Source organism: Micromys minutus, assembly GCF_963924665.1.
Source record: "Micromys minutus genome assembly, chromosome: 10".
In the NCBI taxonomy this organism is placed as follows: domain Eukaryota; kingdom Metazoa; phylum Chordata; class Mammalia; order Rodentia; family Muridae; genus Micromys; species Micromys minutus.
In genome coordinates this window covers 28,761,477-28,775,296 of record NC_137979.1, presented here as the reverse complement: position 1 = coordinate 28,775,296, position 13,820 = coordinate 28,761,477, and the positions used below count along the sequence as shown (strand labels likewise).

Genomic DNA, 13,820 nt, shown 5'->3' with positions numbered 1-13,820 from the left:
ATGCCCAGTGACATCCCAAGTATTTTACGAGGGTCAGCTCACTGAACATCACAGAGTTCTATCAGACATGAACTTTATCACCCCATTGGACAGCTGATGGAAACCCAGTTCCCAGGTTTATCAGTTTGGCTTTGGTTGTCTAGCCTCAAGCAGTACTTTTTGCAATAACTTTTTTTCCAATAACAAAGACGTTTTAAAGATGTTTAAAAGATTTAAATGTTGTATATATCTGTTTGCCTGTGTGTGCATATGTGCACTACATGATTGTAAGACTCATAAAGGCCAGAAGAGGGCATCAGATCCCTCCTAGACCTGGAATAATAGGCAATTGTTGGCTGCCATGTTGTTAATAGAAACCTATTTGGAGTCCTCTGTAAGAGCAGCAAGCACCGAGCCATTTCTCCAGCCCCGATGAATATGTTTTATGTCTGTGTTCAGTATAATAATCAGGGAGTAAGTGGGGGTGTGTAGCTTAGAAGTAAAATGCTTGCCTAGTATGGTTGGATGGTTGAAAACAAAGTAGTCATGTGGGGCTGTGGAGCATTCTAAATGGAGCTAGTAAGGATAAGATAGTGTATTTTGACTTAAATTCATGTTAAGACTACTATGAACAATGAAAAAACATGTAAGGGGGTAACCTTACCCCCTCTTTACCCAATAATATTCACTGCCTCTTAGGAGAGAAGAACCTAAGGTGAGGGTCCTGGGAGAGTTAATTGTTGGAGAGGCCGGAGAACTGAGGACTCAAGTTAGGTAAGAAAGATAACAGAGCCTGAAGACTTCTTTAAGGCATTCACGAAGGCCACAGGAGGGCTGGGCCTATCACCCCTTATTTCTCTAATGATATTTGCTTCCCGGCTGTGGCCTGGTATTTTGTAGGCTGTTGGGTGCCCCCCCTTAAGATTTATTTTATACATGCGTGTCTGCATGCATGAATGTGCACCATCTGCCTGCCTAGTGGTCTCATTGTTGGGACGAGGGCATCAGATCCCCTATGACTAGAGTGAGGGAAAGTGTGAACCACCCTGTGGGGGCTGGGATCTGAACCCCCCCCCAGTCCTCTGTAAGAGCAGCCAGTGTACTTGAACACTGAGCTCTCTCTCTAGCCCCAGGTTGTTAGGCGCTTGGTGAGCAATTGTGAGGGCTGGAGCAGAGGCAGTTTAAGAGGATTTTGACTTTGTGGAAGGAACATTTGGCCTCCTCTGATCCAACTAAGCTGGGCCCAGGCAGGTCTGTGTCTTATGGGAACACCCAGTCTGCTTTCCCTTCCTTCCCCACTGACCAGTCTGCTGCAGAGGGCAGAGTGTCTCAGGGAAGTCCTGGGGCAGCTACTCAGCTGCAGGGTTAGGGCCGGGCACTCATAGCTACCAAGCATCCCTGTGAGCCAGTCACACACCTCAAGGGCCATCTCCCCCTCAGAACTGCCAGCTGCTATTTGTGCTTGGAACCATCGGGATTTTACATTTTGCATGTGAAGAATTTGAGGCTGAGAGGCATTGTGGATGGACCATCCTACTTCTTCCAAAGGGAAGTGGACATCAAGGATCAGCCTTGTTATAGCCTGGGATCAATGCTGCTCCTTGGTGGCTGCTTTGTTGCTGGCACATGTGCATGAGGAATGGACACATGCCCATCTGGTAGCATGGGTGCTTGTGTGTATGTGTGTGTGTGTGTGTGTGTGTGTGTGTGTAAGTATGTATGTATGTGTGTATATGTATATATGTGTGTGTAGAGTATGTGTGTATGTAAGTATGTATGTGTGTATGTATGTATATATGTGTGTGTAGAGTATGTGTGTATGTATGTACATATGTATGTCTGTGTAAGTGTGTAAGTATGTGTGTGTCTACATATGTATGTATGTGTGTGCATGTGTGGTGTGTGTATGTGTGTGAGTATTTGTGTGTATATGTGTGTGTATGTATGTGATGTGTATGTGGTGGGTATGTATGTATGTGTGTGTGTGGTAGGTGTGTATGTATGTGTGTGTGTGGTGTGTGTGTATATATATGTATGTATGTGGTTTCTATGTATGTATGTGTGTGAGTATGTATGTATGTGAGTATGAGTGTATGGTGTATATGTATGTATGTGCATGTGTATAAGTCCAAATACACACACAGGCATTGGTCATTACCATTTGTTCTTGTTTATGAATAATACACCCTAGAACCTTAAGCCCTGAAAGACCCTAGGACACAGCAAAAGGGGATATTGTTCCCACAAAGGCTGCTGTGGCCCCTTATTTTAACTGTTCCCTCCTTGGACCCTAGTCTGACCTTTCCCAGAGCTGTTTGTCTTAAAGCCCCCCAGGCTCCAAGGAGGCAGGGAGAGAGAGGGGACACTGCTCTCTCTGGGCTGCAGCCAGGCTAGGCTTTTTCACCCCACTGTCCTTCCCTCCTGTGAGGCTGTGATCAGGGGCCCAGTGTGGAAGGAGTTCTCTGCTAACTGCCACGTTCTCTGCTTTCCAATTTAAAATCTAATATGGTCTCGCCACTGCAGAGCTGGGGGCTGGAGAGGTGATTAATGAGGCTTCTGCTACAGCATCACCTGCTGCGTTCTACACCTTCCCCTGCGGCCTTGTGTTCCCCCCTCCTGTCTGCCTGCTGGCCCTGGGGACCTGGAGGCCAGAGCCCTGCCTGCCCACTAGTGATTCCTGTGACTGGAGCCTCAGAGCACTGCCCTGAGAGGTAGGGGCTGTTGAATTGGTTCCTCCCTGTGGGACAGGATGGAAACAGTGGGGAAAGCCCCCTTCTTCTTACTCTTGCCAGTCTAAGTCTAATCTATCCTTCACCTTGACTGGGCTGCAGCTAACAAGGCAGGGTCTAAGTAGGGACTGAAGCTGGGGTTCCTTTACTCATGGTGGGGTTTCTATCTGGAGCTGGGTGAGCAAGTCACAGCCTTCCTGAGCCAGTCCAGTCATTACCACACCATCAGCAGCAAAGACCGTATTTCTCTGAATGGCAAACCTTGGAAATGTCAGCTGGGAAGTCTGCAGAGGCAGGAACTGTTCTCCCTGGAGACAGGAGCTGGACCATCTCAGCCATCCCAGAGGCAAAGCTCAGAAATGGATGAAGAAAGAACAGCCATTCCCTGCATCTTCTGCCCATTCCCCAATTCTAGACATCAACCATAGGTAATCCTTACAGCCACACGCACAGCAAAGCAGAGACACAAGATGACAGGGCTGGAGAGCTGCTACCTTTCTGGTCCCAGACCAGCATCTCTGGGATGCTGCCTCTATCCCCTACCCCAGTGTTCAAAGGCCAATTCCTGAGGCCATTCCCAGCACTTTTCTTTACCTCTAGGAACTTGGCTCCAGTGTCCAAGAGTCCGTGACACTAATGAAGGGACTTACCTCGTGCATAAGAGCCAAAGCCACCTCCCTAATCCTGTCACCTTTGCTCTCTGATGCATTTGTCTCCTGCATAGGGAATACCTATTCAGGAAGTACAGTTGAGGAAGAAGGTCCTGTGCTCAGAACCCCAGGTTCCAATGCTGAGCTGGGCTCTAGCTACTTCTTTCTCTGGAGGTTACTAGAGTCTTTGCTCTTAGCTCTGGAGGCCTCATCAGAACCCTGGCTCCAGGGTAGTTCTGCCTCTACCACACTGATGGGGGATGTGGCTTTGAGCTTGACCTACCCTCTCAGAGGCCTGTCTGTTTTTTCTTAGCACTTGGTTCTTGGTTTCTTAAGAAGTCTGTAGGTGGGAGGGGGCAGTTACAACTTCTTTATTATTGGTGCCCAACTCTAGGCAATGATAGAGCCGTCTGGTGGGTACAGTGGGGAATTTTATCACTCTCCTGTATGCCTTTGAGCCCATAGTTAACTTTTGGTCCATATTTGCTGAGCATTGGGAGCAAGAATGTGTATGTGTGCATACGCATGTTGTCTGTGTGTACATGTTATGAGCATACATGCTTGTGTATGTGCAAAGGCCAAAGCATGTGCATATGTGAGTGGGTGCACATGCATACATGTGTGAACCCATGGCATGTTTGTGCACATGTGTGGATGTGTGCAGTAGGTAGGGAGGGTTCAGGTGGGATTGGAGGACCCTGGGAGCCCTCCTGAGCATCTGCTGTGTTCCAGCTCTGGGTCACTCACTGTTTACTTGTGTTATCTGATGACTCCTATCCTACAGGTGAGAAAGCTTGGTCAGAGAGCTGACCTGTGGGAGATGGTGTAATTAGGGAGCAGGCCTAGGAGTCTGAGGTAAAGGTAGAGGATAGATATAAAAACAAAAGGCCCCTGAGATCATAGACAGGCTGTATCCAGAAGTAGGCTTCTCTCCGAGGGAGCCAGGGTTGTCTCTCTTTTTGGTTCATTGGTTTAGCTCCTGAAACCTCTATGCTCTGGGCTCTCCCGGCTGAGACTAGTTTCCAGAGCCAGTGGAAATCATGATGGGGGTGAGTGCTTCTTCCTTCTGGGTCTGTAGATAATGACTTGATAGTGGCCTTTGAGAAGAATTAAGCCTCAGCTTGGGCCTGAAACCCCTCTAGGAAGTTCAAGAATGATATTAGGGGTCCATGGATGGGTAGCTACACTGGGCATGCCTCCCTTCTCTCTGCTTCTTGACCCTTTAGCATCCCTCCAGTTCTCCCAGCTCCTGTGGGGATGCCAGCAGCTCTACCTTACTTCAAAATGACCTAGGGAAGTCACTGGAGAGTTAAGCTCTACCTTTGGGGACTTGGTGAGGTGACAGAGCCTAAGCAGAAGTAACCCAGGGTCTTTTTTCAGCAGGTAAGGGAGTCTGTTTGACTCATGCCACCTGTACGGTAGCCCAGGCTATCTCTGCCGATCTATTTTTGTGTGACTGAGGGAAGGGATCTCCACTTCTGAGCATCCCAGACTGTGGGACTCTCCAGGCTTGCCCTGTTCCTCCATTTTTACAGAAATCTTCAGCAGGGGAGAGAAGAGGTATGGAGTTGCTAAAAATAGCAGCATCTCTGATCTTCCTTGAGGGGGTCAGTGGAGCCCATGACTGGGGAGAAGGAAAATGGAGTGGGCTGATGGGAGTGGGGACAGCAATATGAGCTGAGGCCTGATGATGTACTTATTCCATAGGCCACTGCCCAGAGTGCACAGAGGGCACTGACACCCAGGGATAGATGGACAAGCCAGGCAGATACTCACAGCCAAAGCTACCTTCATGTCTAGGCTGCTTTCTCCCCAGAATCTTAAGGTTGCTACACAGACCCAACCCCCTCCCCTCACACCCACCTCCTAACCTCATCTTTTCTGTGACCTCCAAGGTCTCTGCTGAACTGGATGGAGGGACACCTTAAAATGAGAGAGCTAAACTTCCTTCCCCCATTCTTTCCCGTTTCTGTTGCTTGAAGCCCAGGACAGAAAAGGCCAAGGGAGTGCCAAAGTCAGTATGAAGTACAGCAGGGCTAAAATGTCAGACACCAGCCAGCAGTCAAAGGCACAGGAGTACCACCAGACCTGAGCAATACACACAGCAGGATGGAGTGATAGGAGACTAGGCTAAGCAGTATAGAACAGGGCTCTGCTCTAAGATAGGCTCTGAGTGGGCTGTGCAGGAGGAAAGAGGAAGCAATCAGGTAGACAAATGTGCCCGTGCATTACTTCTTCATGCCTTCCTGGAGACCCTCTGATCACTTTTGGCTGGAAATCTCAGGGGTACCTTGAGCCTCAAAAATGTGACTTTCCCTCAGTTTCTTTAGCCATCCACAGAACAGGATGCCTTGATGGGAGGGAGGCTACCAGCTGTTGAGACAGATGTTTCAAATCACTAGCACATCTCCTGTCTGGATATAAATAATTTGGACGACTGTGTCTGCAGATCGATGTGCCAGGGGAAGACCCTTAAAAGGTCCACGGACCCAGGTTGTCTCTCTGCCACTTGGTCTCATGTTGCAGACCTTGAGCTGATGCTCACCCCTCACTTGAGAGCTCTGCCCTGAACTGGCTTCTTGGGTCATCAGGCCCAGGCCGTACCATGACTGCCTGATAAACTGGGCCCCTCTTGGTGCCCTACATCTCTCCGGCTATCACTCCTCAAATAGAGCGTTTAGCCTCTCCCCAGTCCTCACCCTGTCTGATTTCCTCCAGTTTTCTATGCTGTCTACAAAAGAGGTGGGATAGAATCTGGTGCTGTGAATTCCCACTGGTCCAGGGAGGTGACATGATTCATCCAAGGGCACATAGACACCTAGAGCCAGCACAGGGTTTAAACCGGGGGTAGGGGGGTGTCCTGGCTCTCTGATGAGCTCTGTGCTGTTGGAATTTTTCCTGTTATACAGCGTGGCTCCCCATACTGCTTGATTTCCCCTCTCCTTAGGCTCCAGAGACTCCCTAGGCACCTGCTGGCTTGTGGGACCCTGGCCAGACACTCAGCAGGTGGCTGCTTAGAGGACAAAGAAGCTGGTGATCACTGCAGAGCTGGGAGGGAGGAGGGAACAGGGAGCAGGAAGAAGCTGAGAGGGCAGCAGTGTAGATGAATCTGGGGCCCGAGGATGGAGAGAGCAGGAGGAAAACAGCCTGTAGATAAGATGTAGGGATGCTCAATGGTTTGGGGCTTTCCTACTGAGCTTTCCTAAATTCTGTTCTCCCTGCCTGATGACAGGGAGGGAGGGCTTGACTGTAAAGAGAAGAGACTTTGGGGAGGGAGAATAAGGGGGAAGGGGCCTCTGAGGCACATGCTGAGGTTACTACCAGGGTACAGCAATTCTGGTTAAGTCCTTATGGTTGCACTTAGCGGGTGCATTGCCCTCAACTGGGATTATGCAATTTATTTGGTTTGGTGCCAAGCAGGAGGAACCCTGCACCATATTTGCATGTTGAAAGTTACAAGGATACCCAGATCCAGCAGAGATGGGAAAGTTTCATCCTGGCCTGGCCTGGGAACCTCAGAGACTCTCTGGGCCTTCACAGAGGGAGACAGTGACTTCCTGCTACAGGTGAGAAACTGAGGTACAGTATTTCTGATAAGGAGTCATCTGTCCCTGAAGCTCAGGGTAGTTGGATTTGTTGTGTCTAGACCATTCAACTACTATCAGAAGAGAAAAGCAAAACAAAAACAAACTGACAAAAAAACCCCAAACATACAAACCTTCCCTAAACAGAACAAACAAGCAAACAAAAACAAACAAACAAACAAACAAAAAAAAAAACCACAAACAAACAAAAAACCAGAAGTCGCTTGTCTAGGTAGAGGTAGCTAGAGCCGATCTCAGTTATTGAGGACGTAGCTTGTCTCCAAACGAAGTTTCTTAAGTTCAGGATTTGTATTATAGTCTGCTTTTGATAGGTGCTGAATAGAGGGATTGATGAATAAAGAATGGATGTGTGGGTGAGTGAACTGATGAGTTCCTGATAGGTCATATTTGCTGGGCAACCAGGAAAGGGGAGGCAGGAGAACGGAAACAGAGGGACAGAGTGACATTCTGTAGAGGTAAGATCCTTTATAGCACTGCGGAGTTTAGGCCTTATCTACCATCCTCACCTCATCCCTCCCCCCTCCTCCCAGGCTTACTCAGTCTCTGCTTGTTCCTGCTGGGCTCAGCCAGGACCTCCCACCTCACCCCTTCTTTCTCTTCCAGCCACCCTGCCAGCAAGGCTGCAGGCTCTGCAGCCAGAGTCTGGGATTGTTGTTGGAGACGTGGCAGGTTTGTTTGCTCCCAAGCCCTCTGAGAAATCTCAACAATCAATGGCCAACAACACTCTGCCTGCAGCTGCAGCATTGATCTTCGAAGGGCTGGCGGCCGGGGGAAGGCAGGTAGGTAGTTGGAAGGAAGCTGGGAAAAGGTTTAGGCCTTTCATCTGGGGACTGAGCCTCAATAGAGGCTGAGGAGGTGGGATAATCCAAGATGTCAAGACAGGTGGGACCGATCCTTTCCTTTACCAAGGCTCACAAAGGGCAGAAGTCAGACCTTTGGGCCGAGGTGTTTCAGTTCTTTACCATTAAGGATAGAGTATGATAAAATGTTTGTAAGTTGTCACAGTAAAAGGCTGAGAGTAGGCATCACTAGGAAGCAACTGTCAAGGCCAGAAATGCCATAGAAAAAAGTTACAGAGTATCTATGTCGAGTCTGTCAGACAATATGAGCTTGAACTTGGTCTATGAAAGGCAAGTAATAGCTTCTATTTCGTGGAAATGGTATGAGGGGCAATAAGCAAATGTATTCAAAGCAGTTAGGGAGCCTGGCATGTATTTGGTCCTCATAAACATTTGCTGTTATTGCTGCTGCTTATATTATTTGAATAGTGGTGTTCTGGGTTCCTATTTGCCTAGACTACCTCTTTTCCTACAATGGAAGAGAGCACCGGCTGATGCAAGACTTTGCAAAATGGGAAGGTGCTTTGAGGTACCCTTTCTGTTCACTAGCTACACAGCTCAGGGAGACTTGATCTCTCCCAAACTTGTTTTTCCAACCTGTAAAGTGGGGATAGAAACCTCTCACTGTGAGCATTACATAGAAAAGGCTTGGTCAGTGAAGCCTTGTCCCCTGTGGCTAAGGGTGTTCTCTGGGCTGGTCCTCACATCTCAAACCACGTTTGTGCAATGAGCAAATAAATGGTGGACTGAATAGTTGGAAGGCTGTACCCTAACACCCACTTTTTGTAGGTGCGAGAAAGGTTGATGGATCTGCGCTACTGTATAGATTACTCTTAGGCCTCCGTTACTCCATTCAAGGGCATATCTGATCTCAGAGCTCCATATTAGTCTCTCCGGGCTGTGTGGCTTCTGAAGCTTGAATGGTTGAGTGCACTCTGGAGCCTCAGTTGTCAAGTTCATACAAGGCTTCTCCCTCTCAGATACTGTGGGAGGGGATTTGAAAGGCTGGGCCCCGTGCTCTCCTGTGCTGATTTCTACCCGTGCAACTCATACAGATTTCTTAACATGCATTTGATGTGTGCCATGTGCTAGTTAGGCACTGGAGCCACTGGGGACACAAGTAGTGGTGGCACTAAGGGAAAGCTTTACCGAATTAAGAACGGCTATCGGCCCCGTCCCCCCAAACCACCTAAGGCTGATGGCGTGACAGCTTAATTTGTAGAAGGAAAAAAAATCTAAGTAAAGGCTGTAATTTACAGGCAGAATAATTGGCCAACTGTTAGGAAAGGGGAAAAAAATCCTCAACATACAATCTATATAAAAATAGTGTACTTGCTACGCAAACTCAGCTTCAAGACGCAGTGCCAGCTGCTCCTGGCTCATCATTCCATTCTAACCAGGCAGCTGACCCCTAAGCTTCTCCTAAATAGGCTTTCTGGAGTTGCCCAAGGTGCATAGGGTAAGCAAGGTAAACTTACTGTTCTCTTTCCTGAGTTGTTGGTACTGCACGGAACTTCAAACAACCAGACAAAGGCTCCTGATCCAACAGTCTGGGGACCAGATGGAGCATCAAACAGACTGTGGGAGCATGGGCAAGTCCTCTGACCCAGGCTGGAGAACAGGCCATAGAGCAGATGCCTCCTGCCAATTACTGAAGTGCCAGTCAAGCCAGGCTCAAAGCATGAAGTAGACTAACCACGCTGGCCAAGAGGAAGAAAAAAAAAACAAAAACAGGGAGACGGAAAATCAAGAGTCTAAAAAATTGATGTCGAGACTCCTTTGACTTGGCTGGATTAGTCATCTTTCTGGAATGATGTTGCTTCCTGTTGGAACTGGCCTTGGAGACCTCCTAGCACCTGCTTTCTACCTCTTGGCTGTGGACTAGGGTTGGCAGATTTTTCTCTTCTAGGTGACTCTTATTTATAGAGCTTAAGTCCCTTTACAGGTGACAAAACCAGGCTTGGTGACCATGAATTCCATGCACCCTTACAAAGATGGCTATTGTAAGCCAAGGACGTGGTAAGCTGGGCTCTTCCCCATCTGGGCTGAGAGGTTCCTTTGCTGAAGTTTCCCCTGTCTATTGTTTTCTGTCTGAAGAGGGTGGAAGGTAGGATAATAAGCTCTGCCCAAGTAGGGGTACAAGAGTCTGTAGATGGGCTGTCTGGTAGATGGGCTTGGCTCCAACTAGGTGGGGCGGAGACAAGAAGGGCTGGAGGAGGCTGGAGAGCTTGGGACTGGATGACAGAGAGGGCAAGGAGGCAGCTTTTCTGACCTTTATTCAGGATGACTGGGGATGGGGGGATGGAAGCTCAGTTTCTAATTAAGCCCAGTCCCATTGTCTTCTTGCTCCCCCCCATTAGTGCCCCACAGCATCCCCCAAGGCATTTTAAACTGCCACCCTGCTGAGGCTGGGATGGCCGCCAGGACCTGCCAAGATTGATTCGCTTAGGCCCGTGAGGGGCCAAAAGCCAACTCTGCTCTTCCTCTTGGGCAGTCTCCTCAGAAACCCAGCAGAGATTCCCCGCTTGCCAGGTCTACCACTAGGGCTCTGAGTGGAATCCAAGGTATCTATCTTGAGCCTTTATCCCCAGCAAGAGCCCTGATCCTGAAGAACCAGGCTAGAAACCAGGGAGTGGTAAAGCTTGGGTAGAACGAAGCCCCCAGACTAGAGCAGTAAACCCTCAGAAGCCAGCACCAACCAGAGCTCCACCCCCAAGCAGCAATTTGCATTTTAGGTTAAGTCAGTCCTGTGTTAACCCTTGCAGCAGTAGGGATCCTGGAAGCCAAATTCTTCCTTTTTTTTTTTTTCCCTCCTACACTTTATCCCCCGGTTTCTGGCAGAATAAGCAACTGTTTCTGCCCCGCCTCCATCTTTCTTTCTACCACACTCTCAAGAGAGCTTAGAGAGATGAAGCCCTGGGTCCAAGGTCACATTACTGTGGAGGCAGCTTCTATACCTGGAGACCTAATCCCACCACAGTATTGGCTGCTTTTACCTTCACAATCTCCCCAGGCCACATTCACACATGCAGAGTTTAATTAACTTTATTGATATTCAGAAATTAAGAGAATGACTAAAGGTAATTGCTCATTAAAAATCATTAAACTGACACAACAGGCCTAGGCAGACACAGCTCCCGTTGAACTGTCTTCCCCCCTATGGTGGCAAGACTTCCCTGGCACTTCCTATGGGTCAGGAGGATGTCCCACAGTGTGTAGTGCCTGTCATACCTGGAACCAATTACATCTAAGAAGCTGCAAAAGAGCTAGGGGCTTGGGCCCGTGGGACCAGAGCGCTATTCATATGTCTCCTTGGTTTTCAGAGCCTCTTCCTTCCCCGCACCATTGAAGGTTGAAGGTTTAGACTGTGGCTGACTGCGTCCTGTGGTTTCAGTCCCTCTTGTGAGCAGAACTCTGAGGTCTCCCAGGCTGCCAGGCTGCAGAGATGCATCTTTTGGCTGAAAGACTGGAATTCAAAGGCCTTTACCCCTCAAATCTCTCCTTTACTAAAGTCTCCAGGAACCCCAGTGAGCTACCTCCAAAATGAGAGGGCTCAGAACCCTAAGGACTAACCTCCCACCTATGTTAAATAGGCAGGGGTCACTGGTCACTCAGCTTTGGCTCTCTCATTTGCCAGGCTACAAATCCTCTCCTACCTACAAACACGTAGCAAGGCAACCCCACGGCACTAGAGAACCTAATGAATCACAGAAGGACACTGGCTAGGGACACAGACTTCTGGCCAGAGTGGGTAAATTCCTCCCAGCATGAACCTCCGTTCTGGGCTGGGCTCAGCCATACCAGCTTTCTTCCTGGAGAACTATGGTCTCTCCGACCTGCAAGGAGCTGGCTGGCAGAGATTACACCTGCACACTAGTGGCTTAACTGATGAATTGTGACCCAATATTCAGAGCTCCTGAACTGCAGATGTACTGGGACCTGAAGAATCCAGATCACACACTCAGGTAAGAACTCCTATTGCCAGGGAACAAACACAGACTCTGTCCCAGGGAAGAAGCTAGGATGTGGCCAGATCCCATACAGGTTCTGAAAATGCAGAGATATCCTTAGCTTTCTGTCCCAGAAGATGGGTTTCTCTTCATCCCTATTCATTCCTGGAGTGGGCTTGAAAATTCTTCCTCCCAGCAAGGTGATCATAGAATTCCAAGTTTTCCTAGTCTTAGGAGGAGCCAGTGTGGGCAGCCATGTGGGCTGAGCAAAGATGTGGTCTACTTGTGGGTAGAGCTAGAGGTTCAGAGATGTGCTCTCTCGCCACTCACCAGGATAGAAGAACAGCGGCTTAGTTCTAGCCCAGCCCCAAGCAGCCCTAGTCTGGCTTTCTGACCTCCAAACTCTCGGCCTAGGAGGATGGAACCCGAAGGTTACAATCCTTCCTCCTTCCCTCCTCTACAGCAGACGCTAGGAACCACAACCATATGGCAAGGGACTTTGAGTCCCAAGTCAAAGTGCAGTTTCACGGACTCCAGCAGGCGATCAGTAAAAGTGGAGAATGACCCGAGCATTTGAAGACTCCTGAGACCACTTGCTCCAGACCCTTCCTGCTTCCCATTCATCTTTCCTCCAAACTCCCTTGCTGCTTACTTCGAGGCCAAGCATTTCTTGACTGAGACCAATTAAGTTGGGACTTAACTCAGCGTTCGGGGCTGGAGCAAACGGTGAGTTCCGCTAACTAGTCTGCGGCTCCGGGGTCGAAAGAACCCGGTAGGACGCCAGAGCCGAGGAGAAGCAGCTCTCCGTGCATGTGCGTGTGTGCATGTGTGTGTGCATGTGTGCGTGCGTGTGTGTGTGTGTGTGTGTGTGTGTGTGTGTGTACAAGAAAAGAATTTCAGGGAGGACAGCCAGTCCCAGGACTTCAGTTGCGGCAGCCCAAAGAAGAGCGAGGGGCTGGGTAGTGGTCTCTTAGTGTCCCCGAATGTCTCCCCAGAATTGTGCTCTAGGTTCCAATTTTGACTTGTTAGCGTCAAGGCAGAGATAGGCGAGAGATGTCCCAGTCCCGGGTCCCGACACCACCCGACCCAGTTCCTCTGCAGTGAGGATACGAGGGACCTAGAATAAGCGGCAAAGTCGAGCGAAGTTTGGCGACCAGCAAGGGGAGGCAGAACGGCGGGCTGCCAGCTGGACTGTCCGGACTCCGCACCCGCGACCCGCCGCCCCCGCCCCCGCAAAGCTCCCGGGCGCCCCTAGACGCCTGGAGTGGAGCGAGGGAGCGCGCGGGTGAGCGCGTGTGTGCGGGGAGGGGGTGGCGTGATGAATTGCAGCAGAGAAATCCCATTAGATCCGGGGAGATGATTAAAGGCGAGGTCTCGGCCGGGCGCGAATGGCGGGAGCCGCGGCGGCTTCCCGCCCGTGGAGCCCGCGCCCCGCCCGGCTGGGTCGGCGCCGGGGACAGCGCAGCCGGCGGGACACGGTGCTTAGGAGGAACAACAGGACGCACAGAGCAAGGCTCCAGGATGGTCCTGCTTTCCTACCTACCCCTGGGAGTCCGCGCCCGCCCCCGTCCTGTGGCCGGACGCCCGGGTCCTTACCGTGAGCTAGGAGCGCCAGCAGCGAGGGCAGGAGCAGCAGGGCTGCTGGGCGCATGGTGCTGCTTGCCGCCGCGCCCCGGGTCGGGGCCGCGGTAGGGGGACTGGGTGAGGCGTGGGCGCGGGGGGCAGAGCCGGTCCTGGGGAGAGCAGCGGGGCCGCCGCCGCCGCCGCCAGCGCCTGACAGAATCAGCACCACGGCCAGCGCCTGGCGTCGGCGCCGGGGATCGCCGAGCGGGGCTGGGGGCGGGGGCGCAGGAGGAGCGGCTTACCGTAAAGTCTCAAGCAAAGGCGCAGAAGACCCAGAGGCAAGAGCACAGGCTTTGGAGCCCTGGGGAAAGGACTGCCCTGCTAATGTGCCTCACAGCCCCCGCCTTCCCGAGCTGCCCACGCCCAGCCAAGCTTGCCACCCTCTCCCGGGTTAGTAGCCTACCAAGATGTTAGGTTCTAATCGGATTCTTCATTAAAGAGAATA

General features: G+C 50.5%; 1 protein-coding gene across 2 annotated transcripts in view; it reads right to left on the bottom strand.

The window, feature by feature from the left end:
- Positions 1-13,403, bottom strand: part of SEZ6 (seizure related 6 homolog) — a gene marked incomplete at both ends in the record, with an annotated part of 45,797 nt that extends 32,394 nt beyond the window's left edge. For both annotated transcript variants that reach the window (XM_080922599.1, XM_080922600.1), the window contains one exon: positions 13,349-13,403. In XM_080922599.1, coding sequence (XP_080778725.1) covers positions 13,349-13,403 — 55 coding nt within the window. The remainder of the gene's footprint in view (positions 1-13,348) is intronic.
- Between the last annotated feature and the right edge of the window lie 417 nt (positions 13,404-13,820).